Raw genomic sequence first — 25,658 nt, 5'->3', positions numbered from 1 at the left:
GCAAAGGCTGTTGGCCGATCCAAATGCTTATCCTCAGTATTCTTTGGACCATGGCCTTCTCTACAAGGGCGCTTAGTTCTTCCCAAGGCCTCACCCCTTATTCCGGCACTTCTTCAAGAGGGCCATGCTAGCGCGGTTGGAGGTCATTCCGAGTTCTTGTGGACTTACAAACGGCTCACACGAGATTTTTTTTGCGTTGTCATGAAGAATGACATCAAAGAGTTGGTGGAAAAGTGTATAGTATGCCAACAAAATAAGGTCCTGACTTTGTCACCTGTTGGATTACTACAACCACTACCTATTCAGAAAAAATATGGGATGATGTGACGATGGACTTTATTGAGGGGCTTCCTAAGTCTGAGGGTTATAACTCCAGTTTAGTTGTTGTGGATCAATTGAGCAAATATGCTCACTTCTCACTGCTCAAGCATCTTTTCACAGCTCAAACGGTGGTTGTTGTCTTTGTTCGTGATGTTGTCAAATTTCATGGAATTCCCCGTTCCATTATTAGTGATTGTGACAAAGTATTTCTTAGTCGATTTTGGACAGAGCTATTCTGGTTGCAGGGTACTTCTCTCTGTCATAGTACCGCATACCATCCCCAAATAGATGGACAAACGTAAGTAGTCAATCGTTGTGTGGAAACATACCTTCAATGCTTTTTATATGACAAGCCTGGACGTTAGTCTACATGGCTTCTGTGGGTGGAGTATTGTTATAATACCACATTCCACTCCACCACTAATATGACATTGTTTCGAGCCATTTACGGGCGAGACCCTCCCACCATTGCTACGTTATGGATCGGATTCCACCTTTGTTTTGGCAGTGGATCAGTTATTGCAAGAGCATGATCTAATTTTAAATGAACTGAAAGACCATCTCTACTGTGACCAGTCCAAAATGAAGTCATCTGCAGATGCCCATTGTTGTGCAGTTCAATTTGAAGTTGGGGATTTTGTCTATCTCAAACTTCGTCCTTACCATCTTCGTTCCCTTGCTAAGCGACCCAATGAGAAGCTCTCCCTACAGTATTTTGGCCCTTACAAGGTGGTGCAAAAAATTGGTTCAATGGCGTACAAGTTAGAGTTTCCTTCTTCAACAACTATTCATCCTGTGTTTCATGTTTCACAGCTCAAGCAGGCTCTTGGTTCAGCTGATTTATGTCAGCCACTTTCCCTTATTCTTGCTGATGATTTGGAGTGGCTTGTGGAGTCTGATCAGGTCTTAGATATTCGCCAGTCTCTCAATAACAATCCTCCTGTTATTGAAGTACTTATCCAGTGGAAAGAACTTCCTCGGTTTGAAGCTTCATGGGAATCGGCCGACACAATTAAGGAGCGTTTTCCTAATTTCCACCTTCAGGACAAGGTGTCTCACATTGAGGGGGGTAATGATAGGCCTCCTATATGTTATGGGTATGCCAGAAAAGGGAAAAGAAGTGTGCTACCAACTAGTATAGGTTGGGTAACAATCTTGGTATAGATTGGAATAGCTTAAATAGGAAAAAAGTGGAATTAGTTAGGGCTGGTTGTTCTGTGAATCTAGTGGGAGAGTGATAGCCTCTTGAATAGCTATCTTAGTATCAGTTTGGTTTTTTTTTTTTTTGTAATTCTTGAAATTCAATAATATTTCTCCATTAGATACCTATCACATTGGTTCTTTAGGTACAAGCATGTACTTTGGTGCTTTACACAATCAAGCAATGGGAACTTCTGAAATTTAAAGTGGTTTTAGGGTGGACCCAGTAAAGGTGTTGAGAATCTCAATCATATCAGAATTTTTCTGATCTGGTTGTTTAGGGATAAGTTGCATATTTTAAATTTATTTTGTTCATAGAAATTTGGGTGTACAGTTGTAGATTTAGTTTGATTTGTTGTAGCTTTTCTAAAAAAGGGAGCATGTTTCGCTCCCTTATTTAATTAATATATGACAGTTTTTTTCCCTTTTCTACATGGCATCAGAGCCAAGTTAATTAGCTATTCCCTTTCTTTTTCCTCTCATTTTTTCTAGTTCTGTTATTTTTCTCTTTTCGTTTTTATTGCTATCTCTTTACCATGTCATAAATTTTTGAATCTACTCCTTCCATCACTATTGGTTCCAATTTCTCAAAATTACCCACATCCAATTCTCATTGCCACTCTATCCAGATCACTACAATTCGCCTTAATGAGAACAATTTCTTAGATGATCACAATCTATTCAGATGTACATTAGGGGCCGAGGCAAAATTGGTTATTTGATTGGTGACACCAAAGAAGCAACGAAGACGGACCCTAGCTATGCCGCTTGGGATGCAGAGAACTCCATGATCATGACATGGTTGGTAAATTCCATTGAGGACGAGATTAGCTCGAATTATATGTGTTATCCTACTACAAAAGCTCTTTGGGACATTATTCAGATGCATTCAAACCTTAGGAATCAATCCCAAATCTATGAGTTACAACTCAAACTGGGCGATATTTGTCATGGTGAGAATTCGATTACCAAATATTTTAATGTGCTTAAGGGTTTATGGTAGGATCTTGACTTATTCAATGACTATGAATGAAAAATTACGGATGATTGTAACTATTTTAAGAAGATGGTAGAAAGTTCACAGATATTCAAATTTTTAGTTGGGCTTAATGTTGAGTTTGATGAAGTTCGGGGTAGAATCATTGGTTGGCAACCTCTCCCTTCTCTAGGTGAAGTGTTCTCTGAAGTGCATTGTGAGGAAAGCCGGAGGAATGTTATGCTTGGGAAGAAGCTCTTTGGACCTGTGGAAAACTCAACCTTATTGGGCACTGCAACAACGACTTCTAGCAATCCTAATAACCAACGTCGTTCGGATGACAAGCCAAGAGTTTGGTGTGATCATTGCAATAAACCATGCCATACTCATGAAACTTGTTGGAAATTACATGGGAAGCCAACTGATTGGAAGCCCGTTGAATGGAAGACTAATAAGCAAAGTGACTCTAATTGTTTCCTTGCTAAAGCACATGTTGCTGAGACACCCTCATTGAGCAAAGAACAATTAGACCAACTGCTACAGCTGCTAAAACCTGCTTCACCGACTCTTGGTACTCCTATAGCATCTCTAGCTCAATCAGGTAGTCTTTTGTGTGCAGATTCTCTTTCATTATCTTCACCTTGGATCATAGATTCAGGTGCCTCTAACCACATGACTAATTTATCTCATTTGTTTATTTCTTATACACCTTGTTCTGGAAATAAAAAAAGTACGTATTACAGATGGAAGCTTATCTTCTATTGTTGGGCAAGGCTCTATTTGTTTGTCTGATAAGATTGTTTTACAATCCGTTTTACATGTCCCAAAACTCTCTTGTAATCTCTTATCCGTAAGTCGTTTATCTCAAGATTCTAATTGTCATGTTTTTTGTGCCTTTCTTTGTGAATTCTAGGATTTGAACTCGGGGATGATGATTGGCAGTGCTAGATTGATAGACAATCTCTACTATTTTGATGACAACTAGTTTGAGAATAAACAAACTCAGGGTTTTATTGATAGTGTTTGTTCAATCCCTGTGCATGATCAAATAATGCTATGGCATAACAGATTAGGACATCCTAGTTTTTTCTATTTAAAACATTTGTTTCCAGGTTTATTTAAAGGATTCAATTGTACTTCTTTTGATTGTGAAACTTGTTTTTTGTCCAAAAGCCATCGCAATTCTTATAAAATAAAATTGTATTGTGTCTCAAAGCCTTTTTATTTGATACATACTGATGTTTGGGGTCCTTCTAGGATTACTACTTTAACTGATAAAAAATGGTTTGTGACGTTTATTGATGATCACACACGCCTATGATGGCTTTATCTAATGAACTCTAAGTCTGAGGTTGCAAAACTCTTTTAGGATTTTTATTCTATGGTTGAAAACCAATTTCAAACCAAAATAAGTATTCTTCGGAGTGACAATGGAACAAAATTTTATAATGATTGTTTAGGTGATTTTTTGTTAGAGAAAGGTATTTTACATCAATCAACTTGTAGGGACACTCCTCAACAAAATGGAATTAAAAAACGTAAAAACAAACATTTACTTGAAATAGGTAGAGCTCTTATGTTTCATATGAATGTTCCTACACACCTTTGGGGGGATGCAATTTTAACAAGTTGTTATTTGATTAATAGAATGCCTACAAGGGTTCTAAACTGTGCAACACCTTTACAAACTCTTAAGAATACTTTTCCAAACACACACCTCACCTCAGATTTACCCTTAAAAATTTTTGGCTGCACAGTGTTCGTCCATGTGCCAACTCATCTTCGATCCAAATTTGATCCAAGAACCAAAAAATGTATTTTTCTAGGTTATGCTCCTAATAAAAAAGGGTATAAGTGTTTTAATCCTACCACTAGGAAAATTCATGCTAGTATGGATGTCAACTTTATTGAAAATATTCCATTTTATAACAAAACTACTCTTCAGGGGGAGAGCTCTAATGAAGATCGGTTTTGGCAACAAGAACAACCAAAACCTAGTATTTTTCTTCCTAAAATAAATCAAAAAACAAATGTTTTAATTAGTGAAAAAGGGGGAAATACTGATTTATCTATGCCAAATAAAATTGCATCACAAACAGGGGGAGAAACTCTACAACCTATGTCCACTGAGCTTCGTGTTTATACCAGGTGCAGGTTTAATTCTAATACTGAGAATAATCAAGTCAATCTTGAGCATGGTCAATCATCAACTCCTAGTTCTCAAAATCCAGATAATCTTCCTATGGACTCCACTCCTTTACCTATTTCTGATCTTGATATCCCTATTGCAATCTGAAAAGGAGTTGAGAATTGTACCAAATATCCCATTGCCAAATATTTGTCTTATCAAAGACTCTCAAGAAATATAGAGTTTTCACTTCAAATATCTCTTACTTATTCATTCCTAGAACTATATAAGAAGTACTAGGACACTCGAAGTGGAGATCAGCAGTTCAAGAAGAAATGAATGCCCTTTTGAAAAATAGAACATGGAAAATTGTTGAGATACCTAAGGAGAAGAAGACAGTGGGATGCAAGTGGGTTTTCACAATCAAGTGTAAGCCCGATGGTAGCATTGAAAGATATAAAGCAAGGTTGGTTACCAAAGGTTTCACACAAACCTATGGAATTGACTACCAAGAGACCTTTGCACCTGTTGCAAAGATCAATTCCATTTGGATTTTACTTTGTCTTGCAGTACATTTTAATTGACCTTTACACCAATTAGATGTGAAAAACGCTTTCTTAAATGGCGATTTGGAGGAAGAAGCGTTTATGGATTTACCACCAGGTTTCGAAGAAAAGCTAGAAAAAAAAAAAAGGTTTGCAGATTAAAGTCCTTGTATGGTCTTAAGTAGTCTCCTAGGGTTTGGTTTGAGAGATTTGGAAAAGTAATCAAGCGTCAGGGATATATTCAATGTCAAGCTGACCATACAATGTTTTATAAACACTCAAGAGAAGGAAAGATTGTTGTGTTGCTAGTTTATGTGGATGACATTATTCTAACTGGTGATAACAGTTTAGAACTGGAGAGATTGAAGAAAGCTTTAACTCGTGAATTTAAGATAAAGATTTGGGTTCCCTAAGATAGTTTCTTGGTATGGAGTTTGCTAGATCCAAGAAAGGTATTTTCATTTCTCTCAAAGAAAATATATGCTTGACTTATTAAGTAAAACGGGTATACTTGGATGTAAGGCTACAAAAACTCCTATAGAACCGAATTTGAAACTCCAACCAACAAGTTTAGTAGAGGTGATTGACAAAGAGAAATATCAACGCCTAGTTGGGAGACTTATTTATCTCTCTCATACTCATCCTGATATTGCTTTTGCTGTAAGCATGGTGAGTCAATTCATGCATTCACCAAATCAAGAACACTTTGATGTAGTGTACATAATTTTAAGGTACTTAAAGGGGACTCTAGGAAAAGGACTTCTACATGAGAACCAAGGACATCTCCAAGTGGATATGTTTACTGATGCAGATTAGGCAGGAAGTGTAATTGATAGGAGATCAACTTTAGGGTATTGTACTTTTGTTAGAGGCAATCTTGTGGCTTGGCGAAGTAAAAAACAGAATGTTGTGGCTAGAAGTAGTGTTGAAGCTGAGTTTAGAGTCGTAGCCCATGACATTTGTGAAGTTTTGTGGATTAAACAATTACTTGAAGAACTTAAGGCTGCTAGCCCTTTACCTATGAAAGTCTTTTGTGATAATAAAGCTGTCATTGCCATTGCACATAATCCAGTACTTCATGATAGAACTAAACATGTCAAGGTTGATAAACATTTTATCAAGGAAAAACTGGAAAATGGACTGATTGTTATGCCCTATATACCTACGGTTGAACAAGTTGCAAATATACTCACTAAGGGATTGCCAAATAAGCAATTTGATGATTTAGTAAGCAAGCTGGCTGGCCATGAATGACATCTTCAAGCCAGCTTGAGGGGGAGTGTTGAGAATCTCAATCATATCAGAATTTTTCTGATCTGGTTGTTACCTATTTTTTAGGGATAATTTGTATATTTTAAATTTATTTTGTTCCTAGAAATTTGGGTGTACAGTTGTAGATTTAGTTTGATTTGTTGTAGCTTTTCTATAAAAGGAAGCATGTTTCCCTTCCTTAATTAATATACGGCATTTTTTTTCCCTTTTCTACAAAAGGGTTGCCAAAAGAATGGTGTTCCTTGATAATACTTCGGCAGAAGCTTTGCTGTATTGAAAAGAAAAGATCCTGTGGTTTAGTTTATTGTTTCTGCTAACAAAACATGATTGATTTTGGAAAAAAAAAACAGCTTTTCTTACATTTTGTATTTTTTTTTCTTTTGTTAAGAGAAAAATATATTCTAGCCTCTAAGAAGGTCTTGGCAGAAGTTTTTCAAATTTCTTGAAATTTATCAGTATAGTCTGTAATTAAACATTAAATAGTTTTGTTTTAGTTAATGAAATTATTAGGGAGGATAAAGGAATCACAAATAAGGATGATGAATGCAGCATCCTTCTTACACAGGAAATCAGCAGAAAAATTGAGCCATAATACACAAAGAATCATCCAGAACCCACACCCCACTACAAAAGGGAAAATGAGACGTCGCCAACTACTCAACAAGGCAGAAAGATGGGAGCTAAGTAGGTTCAATATCTCCTTTTAAATCCTCAAAAGTAAGATTTCTCGGGGAGGTCTGCTCCAATGCTGCTCTCTCTTGGAAAGCCACTAAGTTTTCACCTCCAGAGTGAGAAGCTACTAGATTTCCTTCATCAGATACCCATATCTCTAAGAGGCTACGAATCTCTCTCAATGAAGAAGTAACCATATCCATCTTCCTCCACTACACATCTATAAATTCCCTTAAATTGTATATCTGAATCTAGTAGGCATGGAGAGGGTAAAAGTGATTCTGCCCCCATAATCCCTTCCAATTCTTACACCAACTGATGAAAAGGTTTCCCAAATAGCATCTGCTGGAGCTGATTAATTTTTCTTACCAGAGGGGGCTCTATTTCAATATCCTTTGCATAGCTATCACCATAAGAGCAATTGAAATCTAGTTGGCTAAGGGCACCAGGGACATCATCAAACTTTTTGGACACTGAAATGAAAAAACAAGTAAATGATCATGGTATCATCCTATTCTATAACCCACTCGAGGCTCTGCCCCTTAAAATGCTCCTTGATCTATGTGCCCCTGAAGCACCTTGAACATAATTAGTGTAGTCAAACCATAAACCTTTCCACTCTCATCCCTCCAGAAAGCTGAGACATGAATTTCCATTATGGAGCTGGTCTACCAAGGGACTACCCTATCCATACCAGCAAGGAGAAAAAGGTGCTGCCATCAACTAAAAACTAAAGGGCACAACATAAAGAGGAAAAGAACTCTTCCTTCCAACTGCACACTACACATCAAACATTATTGTTAGGGTGCAACAAAGTTGCTTTCAAGCCTAAGGATGGGTCACTCAAACAATGACTCTTAGAACAGGCTTGTGGGTGTGATGTCAAGTGTCATAAAGGAATCAGTCACTGCTGCCCCTAGCCTACCCTCACTAGACTCCAATTGGCTTTCAGATAAGATAGTCAAAGCCCAATCTAAGAATTGATATCAAAGCCAAGGGTCATGGGTTCAAGTCACAAGACTATCATTTTAGGGGAGAGAATGCCACTCTTATGCTCAGGGGTAGGTCACATAAATAATAGTTTTTAGAATAGGCCCTAGGGTGTGATATTGAATGTCATAAAAGGTTTAGCCCTACCCTCATTGATTTTCAAAGCCTAATTCAACAAAATTATAATCAACAATAACATCTTAAGAACTGCAAACCACTATGATGAACTATCCCTTGCATTTTCCAGTAATAGAATCAATCAAAGCATGGTAGTTCAAGTAAGTTGTGGTGACCAAAGCTATGAAATAAAGGACTACAAGCGTAAAAGATCTCTGAATAACTACATGTCTAAAAATACATATTGATGAATTGTATGACATGAGTAAAGGGAAACTGAAATTGAGTTGTACTGCTGAATGGTGCTTCAACAAAGTTGGAAATGTTGGCTCACCACTGTTAAAAGAACTGAAGGTTAGGATTTATGCATTGCATTTTCCAGTTTACTAACAAATAATAACAATTAATTTACAAAAATATGGACAGATGAAATTACAAGATACAATTTGCAATTGCTTCAAACCTGGTTGAATTTGCGTCCTTGGATAATATCTGCAAGGGCAAGGCAGGAAGCCTCGCGGGAATGCCAGAGCCTGGATCCGCATTGTGTCAATAAATCACTAATAATAAGGTCCAAGTATTCATCAATGGTTTTCTTTGAGTCTGCCACTAGTGACTTCCAGATGTGGGCCATGGCATCCTACAGATACAGCATTAACCAACAGCGATGAGCAAAGGCAGTGTTAAATATGCTAAAAAATCAATGATGGATAAATACACTTTCCATAATTTGTCAAAATAGAAAAGAAAAAGGCTTAACAGTATCTGTGGTGGCATACACAATTCAGAATGGCTTATCAAAACCTCCCTTCAGTTAATCAGATTTATATGAAAGTTGGAAAGATTTTGTGCTTGAAGAGCCTCATGAATATTTTTATAGTTCAAAGCTTTCATGGATATCAACCTGCACATTTTTATCGGGATCGTACTGGTAACGAATAAGTCTTGGAACCAATAGACGTAAATGTGGCTGAAGAGCATCCCCTGCTTGTTTGGCAATCTTAGAAAACCCAAAAGCAGCACCCCTCTTGGAATTTAGAGAAGCCTGATAATTAGCCAGATCCATGAATTTATAAATTAAGTCTGGCTGCCCCATCTCATTGGCTAAGCTACAGAGCTCCTTATAAGTGTTCAGTTTCCCTCCACCGAGACTTTCACCAATAGCCCCATCTTGGAAGACTTCAGAGTCCTCTACCAGCTGCATAACAAAAACCCTGACATTTCTTCACAGAAGAGAAAGCAAAGTGGAAATAAAAGTTAAACAAAAAGTAGGATGCATTTTTAGAAAGAGAAAACACCTTGATTGCTCTTTTTCTCTTCCCTGAACCAGTCAGGGTGCCAACGAGTGCATTTACTAAATTACTCTTCATTGATGCATCACCAAGTTCATAAACAATACTGATGCCTTGGGATGCTAGCTCTTGTGTAAGTTCATTCTGTTCACCAAAAAGGTGTGAAAAAGCTTCCTGCACTCATGGGAAAGAAAGGAACAAACATAACTTAATTCTCTTATTCATAATGCTTGCGCTATGTACTAACTAGGACTAAAAACATTGGTAACATCAGGAAATCTATGAAGAACCTCCGAATCTCACATATATATGCAGTTCATGGAACTTTTGGAATAATTTAATGAGTACCATGACCTCACAACTGATTCCAGGAAACCATGGAAATACTTATCATGAAAATTACCATCATAGAAAATACATTAATGTCTTTTTTTTTCCCAAGAAGAACAAATATTTCATTAACCATAAAAGGAAAAAAAGGGGAGATGCATGAAGCAAGAGCACCCTTACAAGGCAAGTGTAAGAAAAGATTTATAAGCAAAGAGACAAAATAGGACACTATAATACTAAGAATACTAGCAATACACCAGAGACTTATATAAACACTAAAGCAGAAGAAAGTTCCTGAAATGCCTCCCATAACAATACTCCTTTCTCAGCCCAACTGATCTGCTACCTTGTTCATGAACTTAAGAATCCAATGAAAGAACAACCATTCCTTTCAACATATCTAAAATCTTCTAAATCCACACATCCCATCTTTTTTGCTTCCGCTGTTGCTTCTTTATGTCTGTGTGTGTTTCTATGTGTGTGAAACAATTGGCAGAGTTTTTGCCTTGTGACTATACTAGCATGAAGGACAAACCTGGATTTCTGGAAGCATCTTTTGGATGGTTGGATGATGGCCACAATACATTGTTAGTGATAGTAGCCAGACAGTTCCGGCACAGCGCTCATCTTTTCTGCTACTGTACAAAAGGACATCAAAAAGCTTTCTAGTAATTGCATCTCTAACCATAACACGACAATTTTCATTGGCTTCAGTTTCTTCATTAGAGCTATAACTTGATAGAGATGATGATACATCTCTTGTAAGAAAGTCTGAAGTCATCGAAAGTGATGTATAGTTAGTTTTGAGAATAATATCAGCTGTCACAGGAACACTGCCCCACAAAAAGGATAAAGCCTCCCCAGCAGCAAACAGGGTATCTTCAACCTGAACAACTCCAAAACTACAGATATGAGAGGCCCTTCCATTCATATGTATCATTTAAACCTGGAGAAAGTGTCTTGCAAAAGTTTCTCTACTAAAAATTAATGAAAAGGAAATGGCATAGTCACCTTTGATCGGGAAAGACTGAAAATCAGATCTAAGGCAATATTTAGATGTGATGGTGATGTTTCCTTAAAGCAGATATGCCCTAGAGAGATTACAATTTTCTGTACTGCTTTAGGATCATCACCAGAGAGTAGCTTCCTCAACTTCGCTTGTAAAACGGTCAAAATGGAAACTGCATTGTACACAATGTACTGCAATTCAGTATTCTTAGTGTGAAATCATAAAATGCATAAAGATTAAGCAATATATAAGCTTCCAGAAAGGTTATAACAACTTAACCTGAACCCGAATCCTGAACAAGCAGAGGTAATGGACTACGAAGTCCAATATGACCCAGTGATTGCATCACAATGGAAGCCAATGTTGAAGACTCAGAATTAAAAATATCAATTAGGCATTTAATTGTACTTTGAAGCAATGTCTCTGGGATCTGAAATACAACAAATATAATTATCTGATACATATTTTTTTTTAAAGAAAAGAGAATTCTGGGACTAATAAAAAAAATTCCTTTTTACACAAAAATAATTAAATAAAACAAAAGTAGAAGCAAATTTCAAAATCCAAAGAAATATTTCATTCTTTATAAAAAAAGATTAAAAACAAAAAGAGCAGAACCGCATGGGCATGGACAGTAAAAGAATATGAAGTGTTACTAACTACTGGGTGATACAATAATTGCCAAGTATTGGATTCCAAGTGTAATTTTTCTTTTAATAAGAAATAAACACTTCATTAAGGAAATAGCTAGGTACAGGAAGGTGGGCAGTCCCTCATGCCAATTAAAAGAAAAACAAGACAGAAAGTTGCAATAACAGAGACAGCTAGGGTTGCAAAAATTATGCAGGAAGACCCATTAGTAAAAATGTATCAAGGAGGCATGCAATCCCCTGTCAAACTTGACTAACTAGTCAACTGTCTGAATAGTCAATATAGGAATCCAGCTGAAGAGCAACCTAATACCCTTATCATATCTATAAGCTTGTGGATCCCTGAGCCCAACCTCCATGGTCCTCTCTTGCCCTTAGAAACTGAAGACAGAACAACCACTAATCCCCTTCTGTGCAAATCAATGGTGCCTGTGGATGTTGCCTCTACCAGTCTTTTCAATGAAGATAAAATCTCAGCTTCAATGGTTAATCCAGTCTGGAAGGCTTGTAAATGCTCTAACCAAATTGCACAAATTTCCCTAAAAGATATCTCCAATTCCCATTTGTCTTAGATTGCTGATGCATCAGATGAAGGAAAACAAAAAATAGAAAACCACCCTAATAAGAACACTATTACATACAGATATATATATATAAAGTAGACAACTAATTCAACCTGAACTACTAACAAGGTACACACAGAGAGAGTAGACAACTAATTCAACCTGAACTCCTAACATGGAAACTACGAAAACTAACAAAGAGTTCCAGCTTAACTCAAAAACCACTTTAACAACAAATCTATTTCACAATCCACCATCTTGTATGGATATATTTTTTATTTTTTGATATGTACCATCTTGTTTGGATATTGTGCTCTTGGGCCTTATTGAATAACCAAATTTCCTACAAGCTTAAGTTTGTAGGATTTTGGCTCACAATGTATATCATTTTTTTTTTTTTGATTGGAAACGCCACAAAGATATATTAATATAAAAAAGAAGTACAAGAAGAAGGATGAGAAATCCTCCTACCAAAGACAACTAAATTACAGGAAAATACACATAAAACAAACGACCTCCCACTAAGAACCAATCCCTAAGGAGTACACACCGCTATCCAATCCAGTTGAATCACATTAAGGGGAATCCCCTTAAATGCCTTGGAACAGAAAGCCCAAAGGGAAGCAAGGAAAACAATAGAGTCCCAAAGGAACCCTGAATTCCTTGCTTTATCCTCGAAAATCCTTGCGTTTCTTTCCCACCACACAACCCGAATTAGAGCTATGCTCGCAACTTGCCATAAAACTATCCCTCTCTTAGAATTACCGAAGTCTTTAAATTTGATGGACATCATGTCATATATGCTCCTTGGGGGAACCCAATCCATCTTAGCTAACTGAAATAACCTGTGCCACAACCCAATCGTCAAGGTGCAATGAAGAAAAAGATGATCTGCTGATTCCCCGTGCTTCATGCACAGGATACAAATATCAGGACTAAGGGCTTTGTAGGGTCTTCTCACTTGTAACATATCATTAGTATTCACCTTCTTGTGTGCCACTAACCAGACAAAGGACTTCAATTTGAAAGGAACTTGAGAATTCCACACGAACTTTGAAGGAAAGTTCTGAGGAGATCCAGAAGATTGAGATAGTGCTAGAAAAAAGGATTTGACTGAAAAAAGCCCTGAAGAGGATAATGGCCATAATTTGGCATCTGGGACCGAAGGAGAGAGATACAAATCATCAAGAGACCGCATGAGGCCTTCTAAGTCCTCGATCTCAGAATCTGACAAGTTACGGCGGAAATTCAAATTCCACAAGAAAGGCCGAGATGGACCGAGAACTGAAGAAATAGAAATGTTTTTATCCACGACTACTCTAAATAGTCTTGGATATTGGGTTCCCAAAGGTTGGTCCCCCCACCACAAATCTTCCCAGAACCGAATTCTTTCCCCATTTCCTACCACATACCGAGTAATCAAAGAAAACCCCTGAAAGACTTGAGCAATAGCCTTCCAAGGACAGCGATGTGACCATCTTACTAAAGTGTTAGCATCCCAACCATTAGAATGTGAACCATAAATGCTTAAAATGACCTGATGCCAAATAGCTGATCCCTCTCTAGGATACCTCCATAACCATTTCCCTAGAAGAGCGAGATTCCTCCAAGAAATATTCCCCAAACCCAAACCCCCTATTGTCTTTGGTTTGCACACAACATCCCACCTCACTAAATGATCCCTTTTGCCTTCCCCAACCCCTGACCATAAAAAATCCCTTTGCATCCTCTCTATTTTTGCAGCCACTGAAGCGGGAATTTTAAATAAGGATAGGAAGTAACTTGGCAAATGGGTAAGACAAGATTGGATAAGAGTTATCCTCCCCCCAAAGGATAAGTAGGCCTTTTGCCACCCATCTAATCTACTTGAGATTCTCTCAACCACAGGATCCCAAAATCCACACGCCTTAGGATTCCCGCCCAAAGGGAGACCCAGATAGAGAATAGGTCATCCAGACGCCTTACAATCAAGCATCTCAGCCAATCTTGAAAGATGAGCCTGATCAAGATTGATGCCATAAATACTACTCTTGTTAAGATTGACCTTGAGCCCAGAAATGTGCTCAAACACTAACAAAAGACTCTTCAGAGTCTGCAGCTCTTCCTCCCTTGAGTTAGAAAAGAATATGGTGTCATCAGCAAATTGCAAATGGGACACCCTAGTTCTATTTCTACCCACCCTGAAACCCTCCATCATATTTCTTTCCTCAGCTCTCATAAGCATCCTGCTCAGTACATCTGCGACTAAAGTAAACAAAAAAGGGGATAAAGGGTCGCCTTGTCTTAGTCCCCTTGATGCCTTAACCCACCCTTTAGCACTACCATTCACCAAGATTGCATAAGATACTGAAGATAAACATCCACTCATCCATTTCCTCCATCTAGGACTGAACCCCTTCTTTTCTAACACATGATCCAAAAAATCCCACTTCACGTGATCGTATGCCTTTTCAAAGTCTATTTTGAATACGACGCCTTCCTCCCCTGACCTTCTTCTCTAGTCCACTATCTCATTCGCTATAAGAACCGCGTCCAATATTTGTCTCCCTTGAACAAAAGCACCTTGAGTATAGTGGATGGTCTCATGTAGAACCCCTCTTAAATGCCTAGAGAGCACTTTGGCTATTATCTTGTAGAGACTAGTGATCAAACTAAAGGGTCTAAAGTTTGATATTCTCTTTGACAAACTCTTTTTGGGAATTAGAACAATGAAAGAGGCATTAGTACTTTGATTGATAATTCCGCTCCTATGAAATTCAACAAACACTCTCACCAAATCCTCCTTAATCACATTCCAACACTCTTGGAATACGGCAATAGTAAAGTCATCTGGCCCCGGAGCCTTGTCCCTATCCAACTGAAAAATGGCCTTAGAACTCTCTTCTTCGGTGAAAGGGGAGTCTAACCTTAACACGCTCTCTTCCGAAATGGGGGACCAATCTAATCCTTCAACACCCCAAGACTCTCCTGTAGGATTTGTGTAAAGCTTCTCAAAGTAATGTAAGATCTCCTCTGTGATACTCTCGGCATTCTTCAGCACTAAGCCCCTCTCATTCTCCAACTCCTTGATATATTTCCTATTTCGCCTGCCATTAGCCACTTTATGATAAAACTTAGAGTTGCAATCCCCTTCCTTGACCCATTTCACTTTGGCTTTTTGTCTCCAATGAATTTCCTCCCTCAATATTAATTCCTCTAGCTCCCCTTTTCTTGAGGCTCTTTGGCTTAACAAAACAGGATTGAGACCCCCTTCCTGCTCAATGGTGTCAAAGTTAGCTAAATCATTGAGAATACTTTTTTTCTTTTCTTTAAGCTCTCCAAAGGAAAACTTATTCCACTCCTTCAATTTAGCTTTAACATATTGAAGCCTCCTCATGAACTTATGACCTTCCCATCCGATTCCTTGAAACCCACTCCACCAATCTCTAAAGTTCTCCTTGAAATTAGTGTGTTGCAACCACATATTCTCAAACCTAAAAGGTGTTGGCCCCCACATAAACGGGTTGGTATCCATAACAATTGGCCAGTAATCCAATGTCCTTCTGATTAAGGCTTCTTGAAGGCCTTGGGGAAAGAGCAGCCCCCACTCATTTGAGTAGAGAAAACGGTCCAATCTCTTACACACGGGAGACTCTTGCATATTTGACCAAGTGAATGAAGCATTCCGAAGAGGTGGGTCAAGTAATTCACATTCTCTAATAAAACTATCAAAGTCCCTCATGCTTAGAGTTAGGCTAGAACCCCCCATTTTTTCTGAACTTCTCCTTATGACATTAAAATCACCGCCCACACACCATAGTGGATAGGTTAATCCATAAATGTCAAAAAGTTCCACCCAAAAATCCTTCCTAAGTGAGGGACTGTTTGGACCATAAACAGCAGAAATCCAAAGAGGTCCACAACCGTCCAAAGAGAACTTAACTGAGACCGAGAAAGATCCTATTACCACCTCCTCTCTACGCAGATTTTTTGAATCCCAGATGATCAAAATCCCACCTGATTCCCCAGACGCCGGAAGAGCAACCCAGTCTTTATTTCTAACCGTCCAGACACTACCCACAAACCTTCTATCACAATTCTCCTTTTTTGTTTCCTGAATCATCACAACATCCGGATTCTCTGACCTAAGAAAATCTTTAACCATCCTACGCTTATTCCTTGAACCCAAACCCCTAACGTTCCAACTAATAATTTTCATGGGAAAACACAAAGACCCTAACCTTCCGAGCCAGAACCAACATGTCTCAATGCCCTGTGGGGCCTCTGCTCTTCCTCCTAGAATACACATTAATGTCAAGAGAGCATAATACCTCTCGCACTTTGGCCATTTTCCCGGGGGACAAACCATCAATAAGGAAATCACCCGAAACCTCCTTATGCGACCTAACAATAGAATCCTTAGGGTTACAGCTCTCTGACATCTGGTTAGATAAAGCATACTGGTTCTCCTCCTCAACATGGTCAGGTATGTCACCATGATTTAAATAGTCAACACCACCTTTTTCATAAAATTTTTTTGAGATGCCTTGGTTTTCCGTAGGAGACTGAGGAAGAGGGACTGAATTGGGAAGAATTGGACCAGAGGGATGCGTCAAAGGAGAATCCGGACTACAGGAAGGAAAAGAAGGTGACTCGGGAGGCTGAGAAGAAGAGGGCTGACATACCTCCAAGTTTTTGGCTCCCGGAATTTCGCAAAACCCCTCAAAGATGAGTCCTTTACCTCTGATTATTGAATTAGAAGGTGAACCCATGACTGAATAGCCACGAGGATCAAACCCCACTCGTCCCGTTAGCCCTCCTTTGACTTCAACACGGCTCGCTGAGGTGTCCTCCTTCGAAAGAATACCAGACAGAGGACATCTGGAGAGAGGATTCACTCTGTTTCCTCGCTCCATCTGAAAGCCCATCCCAAACTCCTCTTCCATGTTGCGGTCTTCACTTGACGACGACGAGCCCCGTGTGAAAATAGGCTCACTGCAGCATCGATGCCCCTGTCGTCGATCGGCGCTTGGAGGGAAGAGGGTAGACCACGTCTTCTTTGAAATTGCCGTCTCTTCCTCCTGCGTAGCATCTCTCATGTGAACCTCGGGGGCTTTCCCCTTCCTCGCTTCAATTTCTTCCCTTCGCGACCAGACTTCCATACCAGAGGGCTTCGTTCCTCCTAAGTTTTGGCCCAACCCCGACGGGCCTTTAAACTTACAGCCCACGGTGTTGTCTGACAATGGCCTAGGGTTGGGAAGGAACTGGGCCTTTATCTCAACGACCCGACCTTCTTCACCAAAGAAAACCTCGGCGCCGGCCCTTGCACCGTCTGGACAGAGCGTCGCGATCGCCTTTGTAGAAGAAGCAGCTCGCTGGGGAGAAATGGACGAAGCCGATGCAGACCGGTGGGCTTGAGGGGCATCTGGGCCATCATGAAGCCCACGATGCCTCATCCCACTTTGGGCCCTAACCTTGTGGGCTTTAAAAGAGGACTCATGCTCGGGCCCAATAAAATCTGCTTCAGTTTGGCCCGATCTGCTCCCTCTCCCTCCTGTCTCCCCTTTATCCGCCAAACACGTCCTTGATTGCCGATAACGTGCCCGGGGAAGACGCCTCTTTCTCTAGCACTCAATGTCCCTAACGCTACCTCGTAGCCCTTCTGCAGCTTTTGACGACTGAGAGACGCAACCACCCACTCTCACCCACTCGTTCCTGCTATGGTTTATCTCAGACTTGACAGCGTCGACATCTTCGTCTTCTCCGGTGACTGAAACTGCTACTGTATAGGACCATTCCTCATCTTCCACCTCAAGCAACGCTGGTAACACGACGTTTGGAAGCATCTCCACCCACAGCTTCGCCCTCGTCAAGTCCACCAACTTCAAAGTTTCCTTTTCCACCTTCGTTACCCTCCCCCATTTCTTCAAAATGAAATTCAACTGAACTTCATCCCACAAATGGAAAGGGAGACCTTTCAATACTAGCCAGCCTCTCCTGAACTTTCCTTGAACCACCATATTTTCCTTGGGCGACCATTTCCTTAGCAGAATCGTCCTTCCTTTCACTGAAAGTCTTCCCTGATCATGAACTCTTTCCGCTCTCCTTGTTGAACTCACAAAGAAGCATCCTTTGAAAGCGAAAATGAGGTTTATGGACACCATTCCTTTCATCCCCATCATCCTCGCAATGGCTCTTCCTTCGTGAGTCCAGTCTTGGACTTTTTCTTGGCTTTCGCATATTACAACTCTGGCCCATTTTCCATTTGACAACGTACCTCCAGTCCTCAAACCAGCCTCTGCCACCACTTCTGCATATGACCTTCCTCCTCTAAAAGTGTCCCTATTCATCCGGATATCACCATTCTTCTCCTTCGAAGCTCCTCCGTCTCGTTCAGAGTACTCTTGCACTGATAGGATCGCCTTCCTAAGATCTTCCCATCCTTTCCCTTTGACGCCCTCGGGGACGACAAGAAATAAAGGTTTCCTTTTTGTAACAAATTCTATAATTTTCATGAACCTCCCTCTGTTATTGAAGCATATCTCCATCAAGAGGGTCTTAGTCTTACCCCTGATCTTTCTTACAAAACCCCTGGAAGCCTCCACCTCCACAGCTTTCTTCAAATGCTCCATCAACCAATCCAGCTCCTCCATGTCAAATCCTAATGAAACTACGAAACCTCGGCTCCTCTCTGTTACCGATACCCAAGTTCCACCATTCAAACCTTCAAACTCTACCTGAAAATGCTTTTTCTCCACAATAATCCTTTCAACTTTGCACTTCATCTTTTTCTCCATGAATTTTATGATAAGAATTTTGCTAACTCATCAGGAGAGAATCACAGAGGAAGAGGCAAATCGGCAACAAAAACCAAAACCATTTTAGTTCCTCACAATGTATATCATGTACTCTAATACCTTTCCTCATGTGTAGCCTCCTTTGGAATTACACATGGGCTTAATAAATTAAGAAAATAAAATAGCCTCTTTTGGAAATAAATATGTGATGATGTTTGAACAGTGACCTCCCGCCAAACGAGGCTCTAATACCATGTTGAACAACTAATTTTCCTCAAAGCTTAAGCTTTTAGGATTTGGGCCCACAATGTACATCATGCACTATAATAGGCCCACTAGCACTCATTGCTTTAAAATGTGTCTACATATTATGGACTTACCACTTGTAATTGTTGAGAACTCCCCCCACCCAAGTAATCTAGGATCTTACAGATGAGTACTACAAAATCAACAAACTAATTTCTCCCTAGACCCAAAACCTTATCTTCAAAGGACATATGACCTAAGAAACCAAGATCAACATAGTCATAAGCATTTTCACAATCTACTTTAAAGGACCAACTTGAATCTCTGCTTTGCATCTACTATTCATTTACCACTAACATGACGTCAAGAATTTGTCTTCCCTAAACAAAGACTCCTTAAGAGAATGAGATATTCTCATACGGTACATTGTTAAGGTACCAAGAACAAATCTTTGCTATAATTTTATAAAAGACTAGACACTAGACTGGTAGATCTAAAGTCTTTGATCGGAATATTACAAACCCTTTTTGGAACAAGCACAGTGAATGTTGTATTACTACTCCAATTGATTATATATTATGAAATTCCTCAAGAACATGGACTAAAAACTCTCTTAAGATGGACCAACAATCTTGAAACCATCTAGGCCTAAAGCCTTATCTCTATCCATTTGGAAAATTGCATCCCCAATTTTGGTTTCTTCAAAAGGTTTATCTAGCCATTTTGCACTAGACTCATATGGAAGACCACTCCAAATCATCAATCTCCAATCTAATAGGCATCCCCGATTTCGTTTTCTTTAAAAGGTTTTTGTTGCCATTTTGCACTAGACTTATAAATGGAAGGCCACTCCACACCATCAATCTCCCAATTTAACAATCCCTATACCCTAAAAAAGTTAAGGGTAATAATAATAATAATAATAATAAAGTAAGGCCACTCTAAACCATCAATCTCCAATCTAATAGTCCCTATACCCTAATAATAATAATAATAATAATAATAATAATAATAATAATAATAATCAATAATAATAATAACAATAACCATCAATCTCCAATCTTAGAAGAACAATAATAATAACTGATTTCTCAAGAGATTTAAGTCTTGATCGTGTACCCTTCCTACCTTTTAATTAACTTTTATCAGCCACCCTATGAAACAATTTAAATAATAATAATAATAACCATCAATCTCCAATCTAGATTAAGTCTTGATCGTCTACCCTTTGCCTTTTGATTAACTTTTATCAGCCACCCAGTGAAACAATTTAGTATTGTAGTCTTCTTCAGTGAAATAATCTAGTACTACATTCTCTTTCTTTAGGAACAAGATCAAAGGTGATTGCATCTAAGATCCTAGGGCCACTAGATCTATCAACAATGGAACCAAAAATATTTGGCAATAAAACCTAGATCTAGTATCTAAAATTGTACCTTTGCATTTCAATGTTCCCAAATCCTAGTCCAATTGATGCAGGGATCTCAAAAACCTTGCATCCTTCCACCTAATCGCTCCTTTGATCCTTAGCACTTGTGTACAGTGGCTACACAATTATAGAGGGAGAGCAATGAAGGCTAGGGTTTTCTGTAAAAGACCACCGATTTGAAAGTTAGATCTAACCCTAAAACCCTAGGATTCCTAAGGTTTTATATAGACTCTTCTATGGGCTTAAGTGACTTTGGTCCCACTTGGGCTTGGGTCACTTAGTCTAGCTTATAGGGTTCTAATAAATTAATTAGCCCTAATGGGCTTCAATTAATTAGTTTTCCTAATCTAATAAAACCTAAAACAAATAATCATAAGTTTCAATGCAACCTTATGCTTTTACTAAAACGCTTATGCATACATATCATTAAAACTCCAATTTCCCTCAAATCTTTGTGCTAACAAAGATTTTGAGCTCAAGCGAAAGCCAGTAGGACCCATAGGAAAAATATTGGTTCCTTCATAATCCAATTCTAAAGTTAACTTGACATTCCACTAAAATGTGCCAACTGCACTTCAATACCCTAAGATATTACATTGAAATGAAAATTGATTAAATCCAATTTAATCAATTTCTTGGGTTTGTAACCTACCATCCACTTCAAGAAGGCTCCCCATGAATAGGTATTAGTAACCTCTTCCTTAATGTTAGCATCCAAAGGCAAGACTAAACAAAATCAAAACTAGTAATACTTGACCTTTTTCTGATTCAAATTTGGTGGTGCAACTGAACTTCAAGAAAGTTGAAGAGAGCTTTGGAAAATTTCTTTCTTACTTTTCTGAATGAGTACAATACTTTAAATAATACAAAATAGTTTGACAAAGTAAAGTAAAATAAGGAAAAATAGCTAGAAGTTCGTTGATCCTAATTACATCCTGATTACTAAGAGTACATTAGAAAAATATCTACAATTAAGTCTCATTTACACTAGGAATTAACATAATCTTCTTAATAGAATCAACACTCTCCCTCGAGCTAGTTCAAATATATCTATCATTTCTAACTTGCTAACTATGGATCAACATAGTTGCCTTGGAAGGCCTTTAGTGAAAATGTATGCTAATTATTCTTTCGTTGAGATAAATGGTTTACAAATCAGGCCATTATCTAGATTTTCCTTGATGAAATGTCAATCTATCACAACATGTTTTGTTCTATCATGTTGAACATTGTTGTGAGCTATGCTAATACCTTCTTTGTCACAATACAACCTTATGAACCCTTCATTGGCTATTTTTAGTCTCTTCATTAGAGACCTTAGCCATATTACTTCGAGTAGGACCTCAAGGGCTACCAACTCTCCCAAAATCAATTGCTATCAGGAAAAACGCATACCTTAATCTTATAATGCATTCACCCAAGCGCTCACAACATTTGAACATAAGGGGAGTTGATGGACGTGACCAACCCTCCGATCTACCAACAATCTCCCCCCAGCGACACCCCTGGGGTTTGAACCCGTGACCTTGGCTCTGATACCATTTGTAGTACCTTAGGTGCTACCAACTCTCCTAAAAGCAATTACTGTCAGGAAAGGCACATACCCTAACTTTATAGTGCATTCACTCAAGTGCCCATGACATTCAAACACAAGGGGAGTTGATGGACGCGGCCAACCCTCCAATCTGCCAACAATCTCCTCCTCCCCCAATGACACCCCTGGGGTTTGAACCCATGATCTCGGCTCTGATACCACTTGTAGGACCTTATGCCATAAAATTGAACTCAACTTCAGCACTTGATCTAGCCACAACTTGCTTTTTGCTTCTCTAAGTCATCAAATTTCCTTTAGTAAAGGTGCAATACTTAGAAGTAGATCTTATATCAATTATAAAGCTCGCCTAATCTACATTGATGTAAGCTTTAACCTCTTGATGGTTCCTCTTAGTGAATAGAAGATCCTTCCCAATAGTCCCCTTTAAATACCTCAATATCTTTACCACTGTATTTGTGTGTTTTTGATATGGAGCATGCATGAATTGACTAATAACACTCACAACAAATGCAATATTAGGTCTTGTGTGTGACAAGTAAATTAACTTACCAACTAGCCTTTGATAACTTTCTTTATTAACAATAGTATATTTTGTTGATGCTCCAATTTTGTGGTTTACATCTATTGGTGTATTGTTTGTTTGCATCTCGAAAGTCATGTATCTTTCTAGGTCTTAAAAAATTCCCTTTCTTAATTTAGCAACTTCAATTCCAAGGAAATATATGAGGTTACCTAAATTTTTATTTTCAAACTCCCATACAAAGAGCCACTATAACAACTCCCCTTCAGTCATGTCATCACCAGTTAATATTATCTCATCAACATACATGATGAAGATTGTAATTTTGTTTCCATCCCCATGCTTGTAGAACAAAATATAGTCACCTTGGCTTTGAACATATTCTATCTTACAAATTGATTTAGTGAATTTTTAAAACCATGTCCTTGGGGACTGTTCCAAACCATAGAATGATTTCTTTAGTTCATAGACCATTTTTCTTTTGAAGGTTTCTTTTAAAGCTTAGAGTGAGTTCATGTACACTTCCTCTTCAAGATCACCATGGATGAAAGCATTCTTTACATCTAACTAGTGTTATGGATACTCCGAACTGGCTACAAGAGATAGGAGTACCCATATTGTATTCATCTTAGCCATTGGTGCAAATGTTTCCTGATAGTCAATCTTTTCTTTGATAGGAAATGACAAAGAGATAGATTGATAGAAAAAAGAAGTACAAGAAAACGATAAAAAATCCTCCCACCAAAGAAAACTAAACTACAAGAATACAAAAACAAGAAAGTACACAGTAAAACAAGCTAACACTCTAGATTAGACCAATCCTTAGGAATTACACACCACTAACCAATCAAGTTGTAACACATTAAGGGGAGTCCCCTTGAAAACCTTGGAACAGAAAGCCCAAAGAGAAGCAAGGAAAAAAAATAGAATCCCAAAGATACTCTAAATTCATTGCTTTATCCTAAAAAATCCTCGCGTTTCTTTCCCACCACACAACCCAAATTAAAACGATGCTAGCAGCTTGCCACAAAACTATCCCCCTCTTAGATGAACCAAAACCATTAAATTTGATGGACATCATGTCAAAGATGTTCCTCGGGGGGACCTCATCCATCTTGGCTAACTGAAATAATCTATGCCACAACCCCATCGTCAAAAAGCAATATAGGAAAAGATGATCTGCTGATTCCCCATGCTTCATGCACAAAATACAAATATCAGGACTAGGAGCTTTGTAAGGTCTTCTCAATTGTAGCATGTCATTAGTATTTACCTTTTTGTGTGCCACTAACCAGACAAAGGACTTCACTTTGAAAGGGACTTGAGAATTCCAAACAAACTTAGAAGGAAAAACCGGAAGAGAACCAGAAAATTGGGATAAGGCTCGAAAGAAAGATTTGATTGAAAAAAGCCCTGAATAAGATAAAGGCCAGAATCTGGCATTTGAAACCGAAGGTGATTGATGCAAACCATCAAGTGACCGCATGAGGCCTTCTAAATCTTCTATCTCAGAATCTGAAAGGTTACGATGAAAATTAAAGTTCCAAGAGAAAGGATGAGTAGAACCGAGAATTAAAGAAATAGGAATATTTTTATCCATGACTACTCTAAATAGTCTTGGATATTGGGATCCCAATGATTGGTCCCCCCACCACAAATCTTCCCATAATAGAATTCTTTCCCCATTTCCTACCACAAACCGAGTAAACATGGAAAACTCCTGAAAAACTTGTGCAATAGCCTTCCAAGGACAACGATGTGACCATCTGACTAAAGTGTTAGCATCCCAACCATTAGAGTGTGATCCATAAATGCTTAAGATGACCTGATGCCATAGAGCTGAACCCTCTCTAAGGTACCTCCACAACCATTTTCCTAAGAGAGCGAGATTCCTTAGTGAAATCTTCCCAAATCCCAATCCCCCTTTTGCCTTCGGATTACACACTACATCCCAACTAACTAAATGATTTCTTTTTCCTTCCTCAATCCCTGACCATAAAAAATCTCTTTGCAACCTCTCAATTTTTGCAACCACTGAAGTGGGTATCTTAAACAAGGAGAGGAAGTAACAGGGCATGTGGGTGAGGCAAGATTGGATAAGAGTTATCCTCCCTCCAAAAGATAAATAAGCCTTTTGCCACCCATCTTGACAAGAGTAATATTTATGGCATCAATCTTGATCAGAATCATCTTTCTAGGTTGGCCGAGTTGCTTGATTGCAAGGCTTCTGGTTGGTTTATAATCTATCTGGGTCCTCCTTTGGGAGGGAATCCCAAGGCTCCCTCCCAAGGCTTGTGGCTTTTGGGATCCAGTGATTGAGAGAATCTCAAAAAGATTAGATAGTCAATCTCATAGGTTTGAGTAAACCCTTTTGCTATAAGTTTATCCTTATATCTATCAATACTTCCATTTGCTTTGAATTTTACTATAAACACTCATTTACAACCCATTGCCTTCTTACCATGGGGTGGTTTTACAAGATCCCATGTCCAATTCTTGTATAAGGCTCTTATTTCTTTTATTACTACCTCTTTCCATTTTTAATTTTCTAAAGCCTCTTGTATAGTTTTAGGAGTATTCACATTGGAAAGGTTAGTAGTAAAGGTGTTAAAGGATGAATTTAGTCTATGGTAAGAGAAAAACTTGGTGATGAGGTGTTGAGTACAAGACCTAACACCCTTTCTAAAGGATATTGGCACATCGAGATCAAACTTATTAATGAGAGAATCAAATTGTGACTCACCAGAGTTCAGTTCCACCATGTCAAGGGTAGAGGATTGGCCATGTTAAGGAAGATTTTCAACCTCTTTATTCCTTCTAGTGTACACCTGAAGTTGTGGTTAACTAGAAATCTAAATGTTATCCCCCTCACAATTGACACCAACATTTTTCTCTCTTTTAACTCTTTGGTTGCATAGAATTAGGACTCATAGGTAAGGGACTCTTGGGCATAGGAATAGGTAGAACATACCAAAACTGGTCTTCCACTCTACTCTCCCCCTAAAGAGAAGTTTGGGCAAAGTATGGGTTGTCATTGAAGAAATTAACATCGATAGAAACAAATTAT

At 38.6% G+C, this 25,658-nt stretch overlaps 1 protein-coding gene across 1 annotated transcript in view; it reads right to left on the bottom strand.

Annotated features, from left to right (window-relative positions):
• Positions 1-25,658, bottom strand: part of LOC100244477 (uncharacterized) — a 119,648-nt gene that overhangs the window by 32,628 nt on the left and 61,362 nt on the right. Inside the window, exons 18-23 of the mRNA XM_010653244.3 lie at positions 11,132-11,282; positions 10,855-11,024; positions 10,379-10,729; positions 9,520-9,687; positions 9,126-9,419; positions 8,685-8,861 (exon numbers count right to left, since the gene is read on the bottom strand). Of these exons, the coding sequence (XP_010651546.1) occupies positions 8,685-8,861; positions 9,126-9,419; positions 9,520-9,687; positions 10,379-10,729; positions 10,855-11,024; positions 11,132-11,282 (1,311 nt within the window). The remainder of the gene's footprint in view (positions 1-8,684; positions 8,862-9,125; positions 9,420-9,519; positions 9,688-10,378; positions 10,730-10,854; positions 11,025-11,131; positions 11,283-25,658) is intronic.

The sequence above is a fragment of the Vitis vinifera genome, chromosome 6 (assembly GCF_030704535.1).
Source record: "Vitis vinifera cultivar Pinot Noir 40024 chromosome 6, ASM3070453v1".
Classification (NCBI taxonomy): domain Eukaryota; kingdom Viridiplantae; phylum Streptophyta; class Magnoliopsida; order Vitales; family Vitaceae; genus Vitis; species Vitis vinifera.
The sequence above is the reverse complement of the archived record's forward strand: the minus strand, read 5'-3'. Positions and strand labels throughout refer to the sequence as shown.